This window comes from Chlamydotis macqueenii, chromosome 3 (genome assembly GCF_036417535.1).
Source record: "Chlamydotis macqueenii isolate bChlMac1 chromosome 3, bChlMac1.mat, whole genome shotgun sequence".
In the NCBI taxonomy this organism is placed as follows: domain Eukaryota; kingdom Metazoa; phylum Chordata; class Aves; order Otidiformes; family Otididae; genus Chlamydotis; species Chlamydotis macqueenii.
In genome coordinates, this window is record NC_141558.1 from 76,721,734 (window position 1) to 76,742,338 (window position 20,605).

General features: G+C 42.4%; 2 protein-coding genes and 1 pseudogene across 2 annotated transcripts in view; 1 reads left to right on the top strand and 2 right to left on the bottom strand.

Annotated features, from left to right (window-relative positions):
* CENPF (centromere protein F) overlaps positions 1–612 on the bottom strand; it is a 42,862-nt gene extending 42,250 nt beyond the window's left edge. Inside the window, exon 1 of the mRNA XM_086745225.1 lies at positions 451–612. Within this exon, the coding sequence (XP_086601351.1) occupies positions 451–612 (162 nt within the window). The remainder of the gene's footprint in view (positions 1–450) is intronic.
* Positions 613–9,877: 9,265 nt separating this feature from the next.
* Positions 9,878–10,035, bottom strand: LOC147601317 (U2 spliceosomal RNA; annotated as a pseudogene).
* A 2,171-nt stretch (positions 10,036–12,206) lies between these two features.
* PTPN14 (protein tyrosine phosphatase non-receptor type 14) overlaps positions 12,207–20,605 on the top strand; it is a 117,419-nt gene continuing 109,020 nt past the window's right edge. The window contains exon 1 of the mRNA XM_086744566.1: positions 12,207–12,727. The gene's annotated coding sequence lies outside the window, so the exon portion shown is untranslated. The remainder of the gene's footprint in view (positions 12,728–20,605) is intronic.

Genomic DNA, 20,605 nt, shown 5'->3' on the forward strand with positions numbered 1-20,605 from the left:
AAGTAAAAGATGAGACAAATAGATGTACACAGGCAAAGTGAAACAGTATGAAGCTGTCCACTGTGCAGCTCTGCTGTATAAAACAGGCCTAGTTATTATCAATATTTTTAATGGGTGTAACAATAAAGTAATTTCTTTTCCTAATCATAAAGGGAAGCCAGGAAGAAAGCCTCAAGGTAAATAAGCACCTGAAGATGAACAATCATGCCAAATATTGATAGGAGGCAGTCATTCTCTTAACACTCAATGAGAACTAAACAGAAGGGAGAATATGATGAGTATGTATTATGATGAAGATAAGTAGTTTATATTTCTATGCTACCTTTCCAGTCAGTGGGAAGAAACAAAACACTAACCCACTCCCTAACAATAATCAGATAACAAATCTTTTAAATTGTGTTTGGCATACAGAATAGCATTTTAGAGAAATGACCGCATTACCTACATTACCTTCTGTTTCTGTTTTTGCAAAGCTGCTTCCAGAGACTCTAACTGGAACTGTCTTTGCTGACGCTCCTTTTTAAGCTTGTCTACTTGACTTTCCAGCTCATGAATCTTCTGAAGGACTCTGGGAGAGAGGCCTTCTTTCCATTCCTCCACGACCCAGCTCATATTGACTGGATTCTTGTTTCATACAAAATGGAAAGTACTATGCTTGAAACATAAAGACAACTGCAATTAGACCTTTAAAAAGGTTAAATAAGCTGTTCTTTTAAATAAATTCTGTTCTTAGTCTTAGCAATGATCAGAACATAGAATTTTACAACCTTGAGTTGCAAGCTCCCTGATCTAAACTCCAAGCAGCAACTTTTAATATTAGGTCCTATTTTGACCCATTTCTGTCTAATTAAGATGAGATTTAAAAGACTCATGATAATCAATCTCCTAACAAGAACAGGGTTTATATTCATACAAGTGCATTTGACTGCTGTATTTCAGAAAGTATCTCTCCACATCTTATTTTGATGTTCACATTGCAGAAAGTCATTAGCACTTACGACTGCATTGCACTTCTGTGGTGTTTAACCTGAAAGCCTTGCAAAAATCCACAGCTTTGTTTTAGGTGGCAGCTACACTTCTTTCTTTACAGAAGTTTTTCAAACCAATACTGCTGAGCTTGGAGCACTGAGAATTCTCTCTACTGGCAGAAACTGCTGGGCAACACTTAATCCTTAAATACCAGTTTGACACCCTCATACGATATTATTTATTGTTGTCATGGGTTACTTTCTCGAGACACGGCTGAGAGATCATTTATGAAAGAGGAATTACCTCACAAAGTAACGAAAACTAGAGATCAACGACAGACGGACAGCGCCCACCGAGGCCGGGGGGGGCTCCGGGTGTCACGGACTTCACCAGGCTTGACTCCCGGTGGAGGGAGTGGCCCCAGGGCTTTGCCGCCTGCCGGAGGGCAGCACGCCCTCCCCTCAGGGGGACACACCGCGCCCCATAAGCGGGCGCCCCAGATCTCCCAGCCCTAGGGAAAAGCCAGGGGCCTTACCCTGCCAACAGTGCTTACCTGCCCGATTAAGGCGTCATCGGAAGGCACTGTGACGCGCACGGCGTAACGCGGCCCAACTCAGACTGCCCGATGCCCCCAGCCCCGGCCGCGCAGAGGCTGACAGCCGCCCCAAACCCGAGGCCGAGGCCGAGCCTGAGCCGCTGCCCGTTCGTTCGCTCTTAAAAGCCAACCGGGGTCTATCGGCATTCACCCCAACTCCAGCTGCTGGCCGGCTGTCAGGCTCCCTCGGGTCCAGCTCTTTCAGCCCCTCACCGCCGGTGGCGGAACGCGGCGGCTGCTCCAGCTCAAAGCTGCCGCTGCCCCGGCGGCCGTTTGGGCACACCCACACGATGGTGCGCCTGAGCACGCTGATTGGCCCCGCCGGGACGCGACTCGCCACGCGGACCTCGCCTCGTTAGCAATGAGGGTTCAGCGCCGGGTCGCCGGCCCTCGTGATTGGATGCTTTGGAAGCATTCAAACTCCATTGGGTGGCAGCGCAGGGGCGGGGCGAAAGCGGCTCGCGATTCGCCTCGGAGGCCGTTGCCCAGAGCGGGGCGGGGCCGTTGGCCGTGAGGGAGCCGCGAACGCCGGCCCGGGGCAGCGCCGCGGAGGGAGAAGTCGTGTGGCCGACGCCCTCCCGCCAGGCCAAACCACTGGGAGAGCCCCATTTTGAAACAAAATATTGTTTTCCATCAAAATCTGATTATTATTCCACCTAACTAAATGTCTTGCCTGTCGTAATCGTTGAGAATATTTACTCAAGCGCTGTTATTTAATCATATTTAGGAAACTGAGTTAAACGACTCTGCCTTCATCAGTTAGAACAGCTCACCAATCAGCTCACAGGAGCTCTAATTATAAATAAGCACAGTGCAACAAGCTCACTAGCAGATTGTTATAAAATGTCCAGACTAGACCCAGAAGAAAACAACGAGCCGTGGAATTGATGGGACCCATCCATCGGAACTAGCTCTTAAGAAATGACAGTTAGGAAAAAACAAGCTAGAAAATGCCGTTATTAACTTCATGCACCTTTAGAGATGGCTGTGGGCATTACTGAAGGGACAGCACAGAACAGCAGAGGAGCAGGAACTAGGGGAAGAGTGGGAAACCCTTAACGTACTACTGATACATAAATAATTCCTGAAAGCCGAGGAAAGTCTGAACTGAAGGCGATCCCCCACTTGGTGGACAAGGGGCAAATGTTCTGTAAGAAGTAACTCCTCATTATATGTTATATTCAGTAAATCTTTCTCATTTGTCAGTAACAAATGTTAATCAATTGTTACTGATTGCAGAAGCTGAAAGAGTTTTCAGTTACGGTGGATGCTATAGTGCAACCACTGAGGGACAGGGAGCATTAGCAATTCAACTTCTGCATCATAATGAAGCCCTCAGGCAAGGCTTCAGCAAAACACCTTTAACTTCCAAGACCAGTGGTATATTTTTCAGAAGGGGAAAAAATGAGTAGAGACAGTCTTCAGGGTTCTTACAAAGCATGAAAAACAAAAATCAGCTCGTTTGTGCAGTGCTTTTAAGATGAAGTCTTATGAATGCCTGGATATCTGAGGCTGGAAAAAAAAGAACCTGACCGCTGTTGTAAACTTAAATGAGAGAGCACTTGTTCTGAAGCCTGTTTCAAAGAATGGCCAGATTGTACTGGGTTTCTGTTGATAATGAAATACAAATGAATTCTTTCATATTTGGCATCCTTTACTTGCCTATTGCAGCGATTAACTAATTATCACTAAAGATAAAAGGACTTATGGAGAATATAGAAACTTGCTTTTTCTTTTGCCATATCAACCTTATTTTGCACAGTAGCTTCACAAGCATTATATATATTAGTTACTGGAAATAAATGTAAGTAAAATCCAGCTTCCCTGTTGAGGCACTAGAGAGGCAGATGCTTTGCCGGGTTGGGGGTAAAAGAGAAGAAAGCCAGATCGTATCCCTTAGCCTCACCCAAACCCCGCCCTGTACTAAGTGACACCTCTTGCCTCTGGAAAACAAAATTCTCCATCTCTGCTAATGCAGGTATGTAACTGAGAAGATGGCAGTTTAGGTGCTAGTACTAGAATTGCAAAGTTAAGTCTGCATTAATAAAGTCCAGAGAGCTACTGGTGTAAAAGACCATGTTTGATTGCTTATACACCCTTACATTTCCTGTCCGTCATACAATTGCATTTCTCCACAGAACCCATACCTTGTTCAGTGAACAGAACAAATGTAAAGGAGGGTGCCGTTAAGATGCATGGAGAACCTTACACCTTAGATTTCTTAACTGTTTGATATTGCGCTCTTAAAAAAAAAAGGTTGAAGTGACCTGCACAATCTTTTTTACAGTTCATGAACAAAATCAGAGGCCACGGCGTATCACAAATTATAAACTATAACTTTGTTCCCAAAGGAAATGAGGCATTTCTTCAGTAAGTATTATAGCATTTCTTACATACTAAGGGAAACTGCTACTGAAGTGCTCGTACTGGCTGGGGTCAACTGGATGAACGTATTAGCTGATAATATACCTACAGCTTCTCTATTTTTTGGTGATCTCATTGTCTAGTATAGACAAGTAAACACAAGTGGCACTGAGTACTCCTAGTACGGAGAAGGTGACTGAGGTTACCTGGCTTGTCTAAGGTGACACGGTGAATCACAGGCAGATGCTGGACGAGAACCCATGGGTGCGGCTCCCTGGCAGTTTAAAACACCTCAAGGCAATGTTGCCACATTCCCACTCTCCCTCCTGTCCCCCACCTGCACCCTGCCACTGCTTCCTTATGACAACTGTGGTGCTCATTTTAACTGCCAGGTGAGATGTTTAAACTGGTGAGGGGTATTATACTAGGCAAAGACCTTTCTGGTAACATCAGCTTGTATACAGATGAAATGGGGATATGCAGGAGAGAGTAGCGATGCCAGCTTGGATCAGTTAAAATAATGTATAACAAGACCCTAAGTCCTCATGCTCTCATGCCTAACACCTATCTGTCATAAATGATAGTAAGAAACCTTCTCACAGTAAATGCATTATTGTGGTTTAGAACTTGTGTGTTTTACCTGGATAAAACCATCTTACAGCTTTTGCTTTCATTTAAGTGTCTGAATAATTTTAATCACAGGAAAATATTCTCTGACCTTTGCATGCAATGTAGCATTGTCGTGATTTTTGATAGTCTACAAACTTCTGCAGAAGTGTCAGCCTCTGAATTTAAAGCTGCTGAGCAGTTACACTAGTAGACTTATTAACACAAACAATAGTAACATTATTTAACAATATAAATAATTGAAAATAAGGAGGGGTTGTTAGTTGTTCAATATTTGTTAGTCCATTGGAAGGGTGGAAGAAGAAAGCAAACATATAAAAAATGTTTGTTATTTAAGTACACACATACTGTCTTGACCTGAAGAACTGTGAATGGTTTGCAGCTCTTAGCAATGGTTACAGTAGTGAAAAGGTATTTATGTCTTTCCTTCTTGTTCTGAAAACATTATTCTTAAACCCTATGAATACAGCCATTAGCATAACGCTTAAAGAACTAATGTGCAGTGAAGAAAATGATAAATAATTACAGCAATTACATTATGATATGACACATCAAGTCCATATTGTCTAGGGCTTCAAATTAGCAGTTACTAAGCTGTAAATAAGACTGGAACTCTTTTTTTCTTCTTAATGGTAAATTTCCTCTTTTTATAGTTCTGCTGCCAGCTAGAAATGGCAATACCAAGCAAATCTTTCACACTACAGATATTAACACAAAAAAAAAACCAACCAACCAAACATTTGTGATACTATCAAATACTGCTATATCTTATGGGCAAGCAGTAATCAGTTTCAGGGGGCATTTGGTAAGATGGGAACCTATTTCCTTTATGGCCCAGTCCTCTCTGACTTTCTTGGGTCCTTAGCTTGCATCTCCTTTGGCGTCCATTTTTGTTAGGATTGTATTCTTAACTACATAGGTACACCAACTCTGAGTATCATTCTTTTCAAGCAAGAGAGATAAGCAATTAAGAATTAAGTGCACTACATATAAGCTAAAAGATATACACCTTTCATAGCCATCTCTACCTCTTTTCATCTTTACTGCCAACGTTTTTTAAAATGGGGCATGTAGAAAATGCCTACTGGTGATTTACATTACCTCTTTCTCTTGTAAGGACTCTAGATCTGTTTTGTTCTTTGGTTTGCTTTCAGTAATTTCCTCCCTCTGTCACCTTTAACTCTTTCTTTTAAATTTATCTTTTCCTCAAAGGCCAACTCTCAGAGCGGTATGTGGCCATCATCTGTACGATTGCCTTCAAAAGTCTAAGTTTTGCTCCTTTGTTGACCTCTCTATTCTTCTAAGTTATTGATCATTTATCATGGCTCCTGTTGCTATGCGTAATCTCCATTTTAAGATCCCATTCTTACAAGCTGCCTACATTAAAGCCTTGAGCTCATACTTTGTTTCTTTTTTGTTATGGCCTATATATATATATAAACCGCTTTGACGTAGGCATTGTCTGACAATCTGTACTTGCTTCTTGCTGTGTTCACCTATTGGTCAAATCTTTTATCAGTCAGTGAAATAATTAAGAACATCGCCTACACCATTCATGGCAAACTAATCAAATGACTTACTAGTCTCTGCCTATCTTAATGCTGTATCTAAAATCTTCCAGTGTTTTTCTGTTAAAAGGTTGAATAGATAAGACAAAAGTATGCCTCCTTATCTTCCACACATTGTAACCACCTCAACATTACTTCTGCCATTTTTACAGGCAAGATCTAGAGTGAGTTTTGAGTCACCCAACAAATTGCAGTGGGAAACCCGTCTCAAACAGCCGTAGTTCATGAACCATGAACTGAAATGATTCAACAGAATAAGTAAATATGCAAGGACAACAAGTAAATATGCAAGAAACAACTGCATTCTACATTTTAATGACTTCAGTTATCACTTGATCTCCTCACCTCTTCCAAGTAAAAATTCCAACATTTTTATTGGTATTTTTCATAACATTTTTGTATTAATAATTTCCAGGAAAACGTTTGTGTGTGTTGTAAATCTTTCCAAGGTACCTACTGTATCATGCAAACAACAGTCAGCATAGAAAATAGTCAATATTTAAATACACCTCTCAGCATTCACAAATTACTCTAACAGGATACTTGCTCTGAGTTAATTTCGACCAAAGGTAAGAATGAGAATCAGGGCTCTGTTAGAAACAATGTACAGACTTCAAAAAGCTGAGGTACATCTAGCTGAGGTTTTCCTCTTTTACAGTGCCCTTCGCTGTTAATGTCAGAAAGTCTTAAAATTCAGAGTTTCACAATCCATATCCAAGTATGGTCTTACACCCATTTCACAGAGACAAGCAAACATTAATGGCTCAATTCAAGTTACACAAGTTTGTGACAGTCCCAAAACCACATTTTAGATTACAACAGTAGCTTTCGCTTTCTCAAGAAACCAGTTATCTCTAAGTGGCAACCAAGTATTTTCAACTGGGTGCCCATAGCCAGACACCTAAATCCATGCTGAGACACATAAAGATTATGATTATCAGAAGTCACCAGCCGCTAAAATATCTACAAATCAGTGGTGTATGCTGACTTCTAGGTATGTTGCTAAATTAGCTAAATTAACTTCTGTTAAAAGCTAGTGATTTTTTTTTTTTACTTAGGAGACCACTGTTTTCAGAAATCTGAAGACCTAATGACAATGCTAAATTATACATTTTAAGGTATTCAAATTGTTAATCCATACAAACTGAGAAGGCGTTACAAATTCTGTCATTAGACTGTTGTAGGTTGGACAGCAGTAGGGGTTGCATAGAAAGCTATATCGCTTGTCTGAATCCCAGTCGGAGTACTTACAACCATGGAATCAAAAGTTCACTACTTTACTCACAAATGGTGAAAGGTTTTTCATTTTACAACTCTTACTGAAAAGCTGAAAAGAGGCACAGGTATTAAGTCAGTCCTCAGGCAGAATCAACTTTAAGCAAACAAGAATATTCAACACAGCGTAGTTTATTTGCACAGATAATCAACCAAGACTTTTTCTGGTCTACAAAACTGGGTGCTGGCTTACTTGTGATAAGCCGTGGAGTACTACAACATGTTAGTTCATGCTTGGTGGCAACAGATTTGTTTTCCAAGATTGTGTAATCCAAATTCCTTTTCTAAGAGATGATTTTGAGAAGCACTATTAAATGGAATAATTAATGAGAGCACAGAATACTAGAGAAGTAAACTTTTTTTTGTTTTTGCTTATGGTAAGCTTCAGACATTAAAAGTATCAATTTATAAAGAACAAATATTATTTTATGAATGGGAGTTTCTGTGAGTGCACTAAGTTTCTGCTTATGTTACAATCAGGTCAGTGTACCCAGCTGTAGCACATGACAGAGATTTTAGGAACACAGTTAGGGTCACATTTACAATACAAATCGGGAATGTGTTGCAACTGCATTCTTTGATTTGATTGTAATGTAGATGACTGTAAGGCTAATTAAACATCATCTACTGTTCACAGGAGAAACCACCAGCTGTTGCTTAAGCGCAGTTTAAAGACAGTTTTATATGAAACAGGTTATGACATGGTTTCACCAACCAACAAGGACTGAGACTTTTCCATGTTATAACAAGACTGTAGAATTACTTTAGCCTTGCTTAAAACACAGTCAAAATATGTTTCATACAGGTCTTGCTAGCAAGGTGCTCAGACACTTCAAAATTCATTTAGCATAGCTTCAGTTAACACTGACATTATAAATGTCCACTGTATTTTGACACAGATAAAATCAGTTTCCCTCTGCTGATAGTTAACCATTTGGTCAAGCTGAATGGTGTTGGGCTTTTATTTTCACAAGGGTGTAGAGACAACATTCAGGCCTGTCAAATCCACAATTTGGGAAAAAATAAATAAAAAAAAAAGTCTCTCTCCTGTACAGTGCTTTCATCTGTGAATCAAAAAGCACCTTCTTAAGATTGCTATCATTATCTCAATTTTCAGAGAAGAAAACTAAGACACAGGGATGTGCTACTACATGCCCAAGATCAGACTAAAGACTGATGGGTAAGGCAACTGAGGTACAGCCCCATGTCAGTAAGTTATTTCCCATCTACTCTACTGTTTTGTAGAGTATCTTAATATAATAATCCTGATGAAATTGTAGAAGGAAACAGCATAAAAATTAATTTACACCAGAGCAGAGAGAATATTTTGGAGGTAAATTCCATAAATCATTACAGCAAGTCAACAGAGTCTCTAAATATATTTAGAGTTGTCACCTTTTCAGAAAAAAAAAAAAAACAAAACATAATAAATTCCTGTAACATTTTCCCTAGTAACATAGAAATATAATGCATAATCCAGCCTAGATATGATTGACAGAAGATTAACCACTAAAGTTTTCTGGACAAATTTGAATCATTACAGAGGTCTGGAACCAAATCAGTGATTTGTAACATTTTAACATCACATTTTTGAAACAGCGTGAGGAGCATATAATCTAGTTTCAGTGTTTTGTGAAACCACTACCCAGGTAGCAGGTAGGAACTGTTGGTTTTAATCCTAGGGTTGTATATTCCTGGCAGCTCTTGGAGAACAAAGATGTATGCAAAGATTCCAGTTTTCAATGGTCCTAGAAAGCAATAGTAGCACCAACATAACAGATTTCCTTATGGAAGACTCTTTGCAGTAACTGGCTATAATCTCTGGGAAGCTTGGTATTTCCAAAGCAGCTACTGCTACAATTTCTGAGAGTCTAATACAGACATTAATCATTGCATTAAGCAATCTCACGAAAAAGGAATGGTCTTCACCATCCCCAGTTTCAGGAGCTTCTCTTAGAATCATAGAATCATAGAATGGTTAGGGTTGGAAGAGACCTTCAAAGGTCATCTAGTCCAATCCCCCTGCAAGAAGCAGGGACATCCCCCACTAGATCAGGTTGCTCAGAGCCTCATCCAGCCTGGCCTTGAACGTTTCCAGGGACGGGGCATCCACCACCTCTCTGGGCAACCTGTTCCAGTGTTCTGCAACCCTCCTGGTAAAAAATGTTTTCCTAATATTCAATCTAAATCTACCTCCCTCTATTTTAAAACCATTACCCCTCATCCTATCACAACAGGTCCTACTGAAAAGTCTGTCCCCATCTTTCTTGTAGGCCCCCTTGAGGTACTGGAAGACCGCTATCAGGTCTCCCCGGAGCCTCCTCTTCTCCAGGCTGAACAGCCCCAACTCTCTCAGCCTGTCCTCATAGGAAAGGTGCTCCAGCCCTCTTATCATCTTCGCGGCCCTCCTCTGGACCTTCTCCAACTGGTCCATGTCCTTCTTGTGCTGGGGGCTCCATAGCTGGACACAGTACTCCAGGTGGGGTCTCACTGGGGCAGAGTAGAGGGGGAGAAAAAAAAATTAACCCAGATCCAAAAGTCCGTTTAATATAAAGTCCTCTCATCGAGGACGTATCAGAATTAAACTGATAAGAACAGATACTACACTTGATCTCAGCCAAAAGGCCGAGAAGCGATTCTTGGTTGGATAAGTTTGAAACACATTTCATTTTGCAGAGTTTGTTGAGCTGACCTTTTAATAAAAGCTCTTGCTGACAAGTAGTCTTATTTATTCTAGCTGGTTTTACTTCTTCTAGGGGCATCATGCTGCAGGTAGCCAATACATAAAATCTCCCCTCCAAAACCTTTCTCTGTCAGCATGTTTATGCTTCTTGCAACACTATTTCATTTGCAATTACGGTCATTAAATAAGTTTTCTTCAACTGCAGAGAGACCTACAAAAGTAAAAGTGACCAGCAGCAAACCAACTAGAAAACTTAAGGCAGCCAGCACACCACCTTGAGGCACAGACGCAAAAGACAATAAATATTGTCTTAAAAACAACATCCTTACACCTACCCCAGCATGGCGAGAGCCTGACAGGTACTGAACAGGTTAAACCCTAGTTTTGATGCGTGCTACCCTCTCATGCAACTTACCATTCAGTAGGGGAAAGCTGTTTTCTGCCATAAAGCTGAACTGTATACATTTAGAGCACAGCAGCTCTGTGATCCATCTTATCATCTCATTCTGACACCTGATGTTTCTTCCAGATTGTTACTCAAAACTCTGTATCTAGAGGTGATCAAGTAGAATTAAAGTTAAAATCTTAAATCGTGACACTTCTTAGTGCCTAAGTGGAGCGATATGTAAAATGGGGATAATGACATACTTCATTAAGGTGTGGTGTTTATAAAATGTTTGAGTCTTAGATGAAAAGGACTTTCCTTGCAAAATATAATTATAATATTATTATGCCAGAGGTAAGGCATAGGCCTGTGATTCCACATACAGTATTTAAATACAATTACTTATCAAAATCAAGAATCTGTGCTATTTCTCCCTCTCTCAGATCCTGACCCTCTTACCATTATTAATCTGAGTAATACTGACTCCAACGAATCTGCTCACATACTCCTCCAGTAAGGTGCACAAGTAGCAAAAAAAAAGCCCAGCAACTCCAAAAGAATATCAATTCTCATTTATTTTTCATAGCTTCTCCTGTTTGTAAGAGTCCTTTAATTCTGGTGTCACAGTTTCAGAGGGATACCTCCCTTTGACATTTCTGTAGGTGCCCACTGGTACCAGGAGTATCTGTATATACTTTTCAGAATGTGAATGATTGTAAATAAATGCAGTCTAAAGCAAAAATATGTTTGCAAATTGGCCACCACCTATGACAGGCAAGACCATTTACATGTCATTTCTAATACTCACACTGCTCTCAAGCCTACTTGGCCTGGTGTGATCCATTCAAGGTCTCTGCCACCCCAGCCTTCCTGAGGGTACTCCTGGCTTCCTACAGGCAGGTGGGCCCTCTGCCCCTTCTCTTTCTCCAAGTGGACATCAGGTTTTTCCAGCATCGGCCAAGCACCAGGGTCCTGGGCCTCTCATCTAGTTACCAACTGCCACATTTCAAAACAAAGACGTCTGGTTTTCTGCTTTCCAGCGAGGCAGGTGCATGGCGGAAACACCACGGGTGTTTCTCCACCAGGTCTCCTGCAGCCCAGCCCTCGGCCCGGCTGGAAGAGCAGGGATAAGTGCCCTTCTAGAAGCGGGGGTCACACAGCAAGCAGGAGGCCGAAAGGGCTAAAATGAGAAAAGCTGGAGGAGCGAAGGTAGGGAGGGCAGGAGGAGAAATGCTGCTGTCGCGCAAGACCAGGGGAGGTGAATGGGGGGTAACGGCAGGGCCGAAGAGGGGCAACGGGACGGGACCCTGTTGAGAGACTGGAGGGCTGGGAACGCAGGAGCTTCGCGGCCCACGCGTGCCAAGGCTGCCTTCGCGCCGCTCCCCGCTCCTCCCCTTGGCACCCCGCACCCCTCTGGGGGTGCTTCCCCCGCCACCGCCTACCGCCGCCGCCCCCGCCCCGCGCGCCACGGCACGTGCGCGCAGCCCAACGGCTGCTCCAAGCCGGCCCGGGCCTCGCGCCGACACGGGGGGCGGGAAGGGCGGGGCGGGGCGAGGCTGGGTGGGGGCCAGTTTCCCGCGGCGGGGAGGCGCGAGGGGAGGGCAGCTCGCGCTTGGCAGCTCTGCCCGCCTCGGCAGAGGCGCAGCCGGCACCCGCCCGGATTGGCAGGAGCCTGTGCCCTCCTCTTCCTCCCTCCTTTTCCCTCCTCCGCCGGGTGGGTTTCAGCCCTCCTCCTTCCTTGGGGAGGCGGGGGGGAATAGTTTAAAGAGAGGGAAAAAAAAAAAAAAAAAAAAAAGAAAGAGAAAAGAAATCCCAAGTCGCGTCCCCGACGTCTCCGGGCCTCGCGGCCGCAGCGGCCGCCCCACATTCCTGGCATTCCTGGGCCGTGACTCCCCGCGCCGCCCCAGCCCCAGCCCCAGCCCGGCCCCGGCCCCGGCCCCGCCGCCTCCGGCTCGTCCGCCCGCCCGCCGGCCCCGCTCGCCCCCGCGGGACACCAGTCCCCTCCCTCCCTCCCGCCCTGCCTCCCTCCTTCACGGAGCCCGCGGGCGGCAGCAGGAGCTCAGGGCGCCCCGGCCCCCTGCGCCGCCGCCGGCCCCAGCTGCCGGCCGCCCCGCCGAAGTTCCCCGCGGTGGCCGGGCCGGGTCGGCGGGAGCGGCTCTCCCGCCCTCCCTCCCCGGGTCCCGCCGGCAGCCACCGCCTTCCGGGCCGGGACAGCACAGCCGCCTCCCGCCGGAGCGCACAAAGCCGGGGCCGCCGAGCAGGTAAGGAGGAGCCGCCGCCGAGTTTGCTCGAGTTTGGGCTCGGGCGCGTCCCCGCGCCGACTTTGAAACAATCGGAGCGGTTGCCTTGTGGTCCGCCTCGGATCTGCGTGAGGCTCCCTGTGCTCTGCAGCCTGCGGTTCCAGCTCAGCGGCGTCTAGGCTGCAGTTTGTAAATGACCAAAATAGCCAAGCTTGGGTTACAAGTGCCCGTCCGCGACCTGCGATAAACAAGTCTCGGACGGTCCGTCCAGCTTGTGAATTTAATCTGCTCGACACCCAGGTAACGTGGCGTTTGGGTGACCGAGAGGTATTTGTAAATAGCTGGCAACGGGCAGGGCGCTCTCCGTGCTGGGCTGCTGATATTTACACCGCGGCGTGCCTGTCTGTGCCCCCCAGCCCGGGGGTTTTACCTTCTTTGTTAGTTACAGTCGAGCCTAACCGGGCCGTTCGCCCTCGGCAAGCGTGTGACGCCGAGTTCTGCAGAAAAGATCGCGGGGAGGAGTGACATCTCCTCTCGCTTCTGAGGTGACGAAGTCAGGGAGGTTTTTAAGATCTCCCGGTAGCTCTCTGTGTTGGAGCGCGTTTGGGACAGGCGTTACATAATGTACGGGTGGTGTGGGGATCCACCGTCTGCTGGGGCTTTCCTGTCGAGAACGCTTTATCTCTGATTTGCATGAAATAGCCCTCTGTTTCCATTCTAAGCATCTCTCCGGCCGTTTGTAACTTTAACAAGGTGTGTGACTTTAACAAACAGTGACCGGTAAAGGCTCAGATTCAATATGTTGTTGCTCAGAAAAGTTTTCTGGGATTTTTGGCATGTATCCTGAAGCTGTAGCTGAAAGAAATACTTTTACCAGAAGCCAGTTTTTGTCTTTAAACTCTATGCTGATAATCACTACTGGGTTTGGTTATTCTGAAAGCACTGTTACATGCTGAAGTTCTTCAGAGTTTGGGAAAATATACCTATAAAATGGCTCCCCCCAAATCACAAGTCACCACCTGCCAACCTCCATATTATGGGAGAAGGTAGGATAATCCCAGCAAGGACTGCTGTGGGGTTATCTAGCTGCTTGTGTCCGATCAAATATGAGTGACAAAATGCAGATTATACAGCTTTTGCTCATGCCCTCTGGGGGGTCTGTAGCTGACATCTAGTACTTGTTACATGGTGTAAAATAAAGCATGTGTTGATATTATAGTAATGCAAATAAGCTTTAGGCCCTGTTCTGTTATTGGCAGTACTTTCTTGAACTTTTTTTTGGTTTCTTTAGGAGGCTGTGCCAGAGTTGCTTACAGGCAGAGGGCACTTGTGTGTATGTAATGGGCTGTGATACAAAAGTTGGGAGCTTTGCAAACTTATGGTTTGAAGCACAGCCCATCAACTAAAAGGTAGTCCCCAAAATCTGTAGCAGAGCTTGTGGCTATCAGTTCCACCACTGTGTGCGAGAAACTTGACAGCGTGACTGACTTGGTGCAACCTCAGAGGATCCAGTGGTGCAGATCAAGGCCAGGGCGAGGGCTGCAGCACTGATCTCTGCACTGAGCAAGCTAAGCTGAGTATGTAGACTGTACTTACAGTCTTAAATTTGTCTTTTAAATGTTTCTGTAATAGTAGCAGAAGTAGTGCTGGTGCAGTGTTGTTTGTAAGAGCTAACTGAAAACCAATATTAATAATATTAATAATAATGACTGAATTTTCTCCTGGTTGTTCTTGTCCGGCAGAAGCATAGGATTCTATTTGGCATAGAATGGCTCTCTATGAAATACATCTGCTTTTGTGCACTTAGCAAATTGTCTTGGCTGCCAGTGGCTCCTCCAATCTTGGAGAAAGTATTTAATAATTAAAAAAAAAAAAGTTGTCTACATACTTCTGGTGACTCTCTTATTTGTTTTTTCTATGTTTATTTGGTACCACTACAGCCAAAGGGGCTGCTTTTCATTCTGTTTCTCTTCTTATCCACTGAGGCTGTGTTTGATTAAATGTTACTTTAGTATCTCATTTTAGTCTGGATTTAAGATTAGGCTAGATATATGCGGTGTGAAAAGTGTACTTGAACTCCAGCTCCCCAGCTGGAAGCAAGTCCTTCTCTGTTGCAAGGGTTGGTCTGCTGAAGGGGGTTTTGTAGACTGCTGGTAGTATACAAATGGTAAAAAGTTTTCAGCAGGCAGTGCTGCTCAGTAGCATATGCGTTGTAGTCCTGCAAAGACCCACCCATGTGCTTAGATTCGCATTCATAAATAGTGCTTTCGAAACCATGGCATTTCTTTTATATACATAATAATAAACACGTATACAAGCCTTTGCAGGAGCCAGGCTATAATATTTAGTATGCAATATATTTGTACATGTCTATCCAGCTCAATTACAAGAAGATTTCAGTAAAGGCTTAATTTTTATGGTAGGCAGATGCCATAAAAGACTTTTTATGTCTAAGTCCACCATGAATTGCAGCATGCTTTGGCCTGTTCTGCTTTGTGGAGTTCCACTGGAACAGCTCCTGATCTTTGAATACCAACCATTACTCTGTAGATGTTCCTTCTGTAAGGACTACACCTGTGCACAAGATTCTCCGAAATTTTATGTGAAAAGGTTTAGTTCCATTTTTAAAATCTACTAGTTCTGTATTCAGAGACTGTGAAAGCTGCTACCTCCACATCTTGGATCGTTTTAAAATATATATTAAAAATAAAAATTAAAGACTAGATCCTAAAGGAACTGAGGTAGACCTGAGCTGAAGTCCAAGATTGTGATAAAAGTATGAATTTGGTTCCACTGTTTGACCCCCATCCTCCTGCGCCTAGTGCAGGAGACCTCAAAACTCAATGGGCACTCGTAGCTTCCTCTGGTTGTGCCGGATCCAGTCCGTGTCCAGAGCGAGTGTAGCTTATCCTGCGGGGCGCCCATCTCCTGCTTAAGGCCTTCTGGTTTGCCGTGCACTTGGAGCTGAAGAAGTGATCTATGAGGAGACATCTCACACGCTCTGAAGGAACAGGGCTCCTCATGAATGTGGAAATAGCCCTGGCAGCAGGAACTGCAGTCCATGACTCTTCCCCTTTCCTCTGGGCTGTAGGAGGAAGTGAGAACTCTGGAGTGTGAAAGGATCAATTACTTGAATGTCTAAGTGCCCAGAAGCTGCCATTTAGGTGCTTTATCAGCCTGTGGGGGTTTTGTTGACTTGGTCTTCATTTCTTTTGTGAAATAGTGTGATTTTGAGGCAGTAACGCTACATCTTTTTGTGTGTGTGTTGTGTACGTTACTGGGATGGTTGTTTTCTTTTTTTTTTTTTTTTTTTTTTCCTGTCTCTTGATAGTATTTGACGTGACTATCCAGTCTTTGGTAGTAGTTTATTTTTTTTTTTTCCTTTCAGCCACCTGACAGAATGGAGCTTCTGATTGAAATGTCTGGATAGTTTTGTAGTAGTTAAGAACCAGAAGACAAAACTGGAGCTTGCTGAAAATTTTTAACCTAAAAGATGTAACAAGGTACATCTTATCTTAAATATATGAGGAATAAAAATTGTTTTTGACATTATTATTTTTTGGATGAAAATCTGATTTAGCTTTCCTTGTTGAATGCATACACACTATCCTTTTCTTCTGCTTGCACCTCTTCTGTTTAAATAAACCTTTAGGTAATTTTAATCTGTTTATTCACAGTGCTTTGATACGCAAGAAATCTCAATATTGTTTTTACTGATTCCTTTAAGATAGCACAGTTTAAGCTATTTTTCTTTTGAATCAATGAGAATGATTTTCAGTAGCTAAGATCTGTTGTGTTTTACTTGTTAATGTATAATGCAATAAATTTTTAAAACAAACTTACTGAATTCTAGGGTGACTTCATGTGAAGGTTTGAAGGATTAGGAGCATTTTAATTTCATTGCCTTCAACTTTTAATGTCCATGCATAATATGATGGAATTTGGCTTGGTTTTAATGAGTTGGCAAGATTAGATTGTGGTCAAATAAAGGTAATGTAACTATGCAAATGCAACGTCTTGCCATGTGAACGATGATGATTGGTATTTTTGGCTTTAAATGCAGAGGAAAGTAAAGAAGGCTTTAAGATTGCTCTTTAAAGTACTTCTCAAGGTCAGCAAATCAAGGCTAGAAGTGCCATCAGGTAAGATTGCTCTTTAAAGTGTTTCTCAAGGTCAGCAAATCAACACTAAAAGTGCTGTCTAGAATTAAGGACACGAGACTATAATGTAACACAAAGCATGTGAAAGGAATGTATGTATTTTTTTAAAAAGTTTCCTCCCCTTTCATTGCTGCCCTAATAAGCATTTGTACATATTATAGTCAACTATATATAAGCAACTTCTGAAAATACCTAAGAGACTATGAACTTAGCACTAATTAAGCATAAATTTAGCTAACATTAAGAAGGTTTTCTAACCAAAGGATTTTTCTGGAGAGAGTCAGATGTGTCACGTGTTGGATGGATGATGTCCTGGGAAGAAGGGACCACCACCCCCTCTGATGTCCTGTAGCCGTTGTGACACTCTCGTGTTCTACTCTTGTGAAGAGTTTAGATACAGAGCTTTGCTCAACACCAAGCAAGTCTTTTGGAAACAGCAACTCTCCTTTCTAGTTCTCAGAAAGTGTACTTTTTTATGATTAAGAATACTTTTTTTTTTTTTTGTCAGTAACAATATAAACCTTAAATTACCATATGATGTAGAGACAACTCTGAAAAGAGGGTGGTGAACGTGTATGTTGGTGATCTAATAAACTAGATGAATGATGGTGTGCCAAAACTTGCTAATGATGCAAAAGTATTTGGATTAGGCAAGACTGAAGACGACTGAGAAATTGTAAAGGGAATTCAAGAAAGCTGGGTAAAAGGGAAGCATAGCAGATGATGTTGATAAATTCAAGAATACGCATGTTGGAGGGAATAATCAAATTACTCGTTCATGTTACTGGATTGTAAATTAGCTATATTTATTAAGGTGGGGAGGAAGATTTCAACAATGTTTTATTTGAACTTGTGCACCTCCTTAGTGCTTAGCATTGGGCAGAAGAAAATGCCTCAGTTGTCATGCAGTGCTGTGTTAGTTACACAGAGGATGTCATTAAACTGGTGCTCATATTCACCTAGAATAATCAATTTGTGATCTTCTGTCAGAGAAGAAGGAATTGAAAAGTCTGGAGATATTTTGAAGGTAGCCTTGCACTGCTTTTCTGAACTCTGAAAATAAGTTAATGGGAAGGTGCTTATTTGTGAAGATGCTTAAAAATGTTGCCCTCTTTTGGGACTTCATCCTTTGAACACTGGGCTCAATTCAAGGCGTAATTACCTGAAGAGCACTGGGTAGGGCCTTAGCCCAGGAGAAGTTGGCTGTGTAGGAGAAGCATTAGGTTAACAGTAGTTGTTTTAACTTGTGTTTGTGCAATTCTTTTTTGTTTTTACAACTGAGAAAATAGTTTGCATTCCTCAGGTTTTTTAGATTAGCTCTTATCATGGAACTCCCTCTTTTGAGAGGAGGCATTCACTACCTTGTAGATAAAATGCCTTTAGCTTTTCATTGATGATGATAATTAAGCTGGGTTTTTGGACAAGCCTGGGCAAAATCAGGGGACTTTGCCAATCGGAGATTCAACTAATAGAAGCCAGATCCCATTTTTGTTGTCTACCGCTACATGCCATTTTCATTTCAACACTCAGCACTTTCATTTGTTCTTTCAGTGCAAAACTATATCCTGTTGGTAGTGGAAACTCTGCATTTTCTGAGCATGGAGTGCTTATCTTGGGTGCTTTACAAGTGAGACAATGTGTAAAGGAATTTCTACACAAAACTTTGTGCATGTTGTTTACCAAGACAGGAGAGGAGAGGGTAAAGCAATATATCCAGTAGCCTAATTCTCCTTGTGCTGAGGTGTGGTAAAATTTCTGATGCCTTCAGTGGGAGCAGGCCTTGAAAGTCCTACCCCAAATATAGAAAAGAGATTTCTGAGAAAATCTGATTTCTCACTTAAGAGCTTTTTGAAATGCTCAGTCTGAACAGACCTGCCTCAGGAGGAAAAACCTTGATGAGCTTTGAGGGTAACAGGAATTTGTTTCAAAGGTCTTGGAAAACAGGCATTTGAAATGATCGTAACCTTTTTTTTTTTTTTTTTTTTTTCTCTCCTTGGTTGGCATACTTTAAGAGCTATTGAGTAGGATTGGTGTCTATTTACATTCTTCATAGTGTTGTGGAGATTCAGTCTGTTTAGGAAAATGCTTTGGTCAGCTTACCAGATACAGTTGGCCGCTAACTTAAGGGGATGGCGGGTGCAGTCTTTTGCTGGTAGGCAGAAATGTTGACAGAGATTTCAGAGCTCTTGTAGGTTCAGAACAAAGGATGGACGGGGCAAGTTCCTGCTTGTGAATAAAACAACTCATGTAGACGTATTTGAGTAAAGGTCCTGTGATTCCTTACACCTTTGCCAAGACTGTGTTGTGGGTATCTGTGGTAGCAGAGGAAGCTAAATCACAGTATTGATACTTACGTGCTGCTGCTTCCCACTTTGTTGTGGTTCTTTCTGAGAACAGAGAAAGGCAATGAACAAAGTTTTCTTGCAAGTTTTCTTCCATGTGTCCATGTTCCTCTTGGTAGCTTGGTGCCCCAAAATGCATTTGTGCATAGTTGTAAATCTTGTTCATAAAACAGAGCTAAAATATTGCAGGAGAGCATTATTGAGGAGGTCAGCATTTAGCATCCAAATACTAAGTATGTTCGTTGCTAGTAATTTCACTTCCAATTTTTGATTTTTTTTCTTAACTTCCTTTCTGACAAGCTGGAAATAAAAGCTGCCATTTAAAGAAGAAAGTTGTTTTTGCTTGTTACATATTTTAGGCCTTTTGATACGCAGTTTAATGCCTCATACTACTTAATGTTATGTAGAGAAAAGTGTTTAAATAATTAGAATGCTGCATATGGAGTGTTAGATTTCATTTAATAATTAATGTTTTTAATTAATTTCTGCATTGTAGAATATGCTGGGAGCTTTACAAATAGCACAAGATATAGTACGTGTCTTGAATTGCAATCTGAGGAAGAGAAGAAGAAATGGTTTGGTGCAATAGGCAAATGGTGTGTTGGGGAGAGCTGGCATGTATCTGAGGATTTTGGTTTCTTGGATGATAGCCTGCCCTCTTCTATAGCTGGTTCATGTCTCAGATTTTTTTCTGTTTTCTGTATTTAATTGGTAAATTGTCATAAACGTGTGCATTTAAATATGCAAATTTAGGAAGGCTCATTTCCTGCAAATTTACAGCTCTGTAATTAAGAGACAGTTTTTTCGAAAGGGAATTACTGATACCACCTCAGGACCTGACCTTACGAAGCGATGAGCATTTCCCTGGAGCTAGAACTGAGGGAGGCATATTCAAGGAGAATGTGGCAGCTTGGACTATGAGATCTTCTCTACTTGCTGTATGTTAGTTTTGCTCTAGCTCTTCTTGTTCTTTGTTGCTGGTGTAGTAACCTAAAACAGCTGCTCACAGAACAGCTGTAAGCTTTTGTAGTACACATTTGCGTATAACTCTTCATTTCTCTCAAAGGCTAAATGATTAATGTGGGTAGGATGTGCTTTTAAAAACCATTAAACTTTGCCTAATGATGGCCCAGTTATTTCTTCTGATGTACAAAAGAGTTTATCCAGAGAGACTGACATATTCTTATAGTTTTCTAGAACCTGACTTAGGTATGAAGATTGTCACCCATACACTAATTAGTCTGTCAAAACATCTGACAAGGGGTGGGTACACATAGGAGACAATTAGTCATTTTGTTCTATTAGTCAGTAATGTCAAGTTCTGTTGATGTTATATAAGGCTTCTTTCCTACTTTTGTGTTTTCAGCTTGTATTACTATAGAAGTTTGTTAACATGT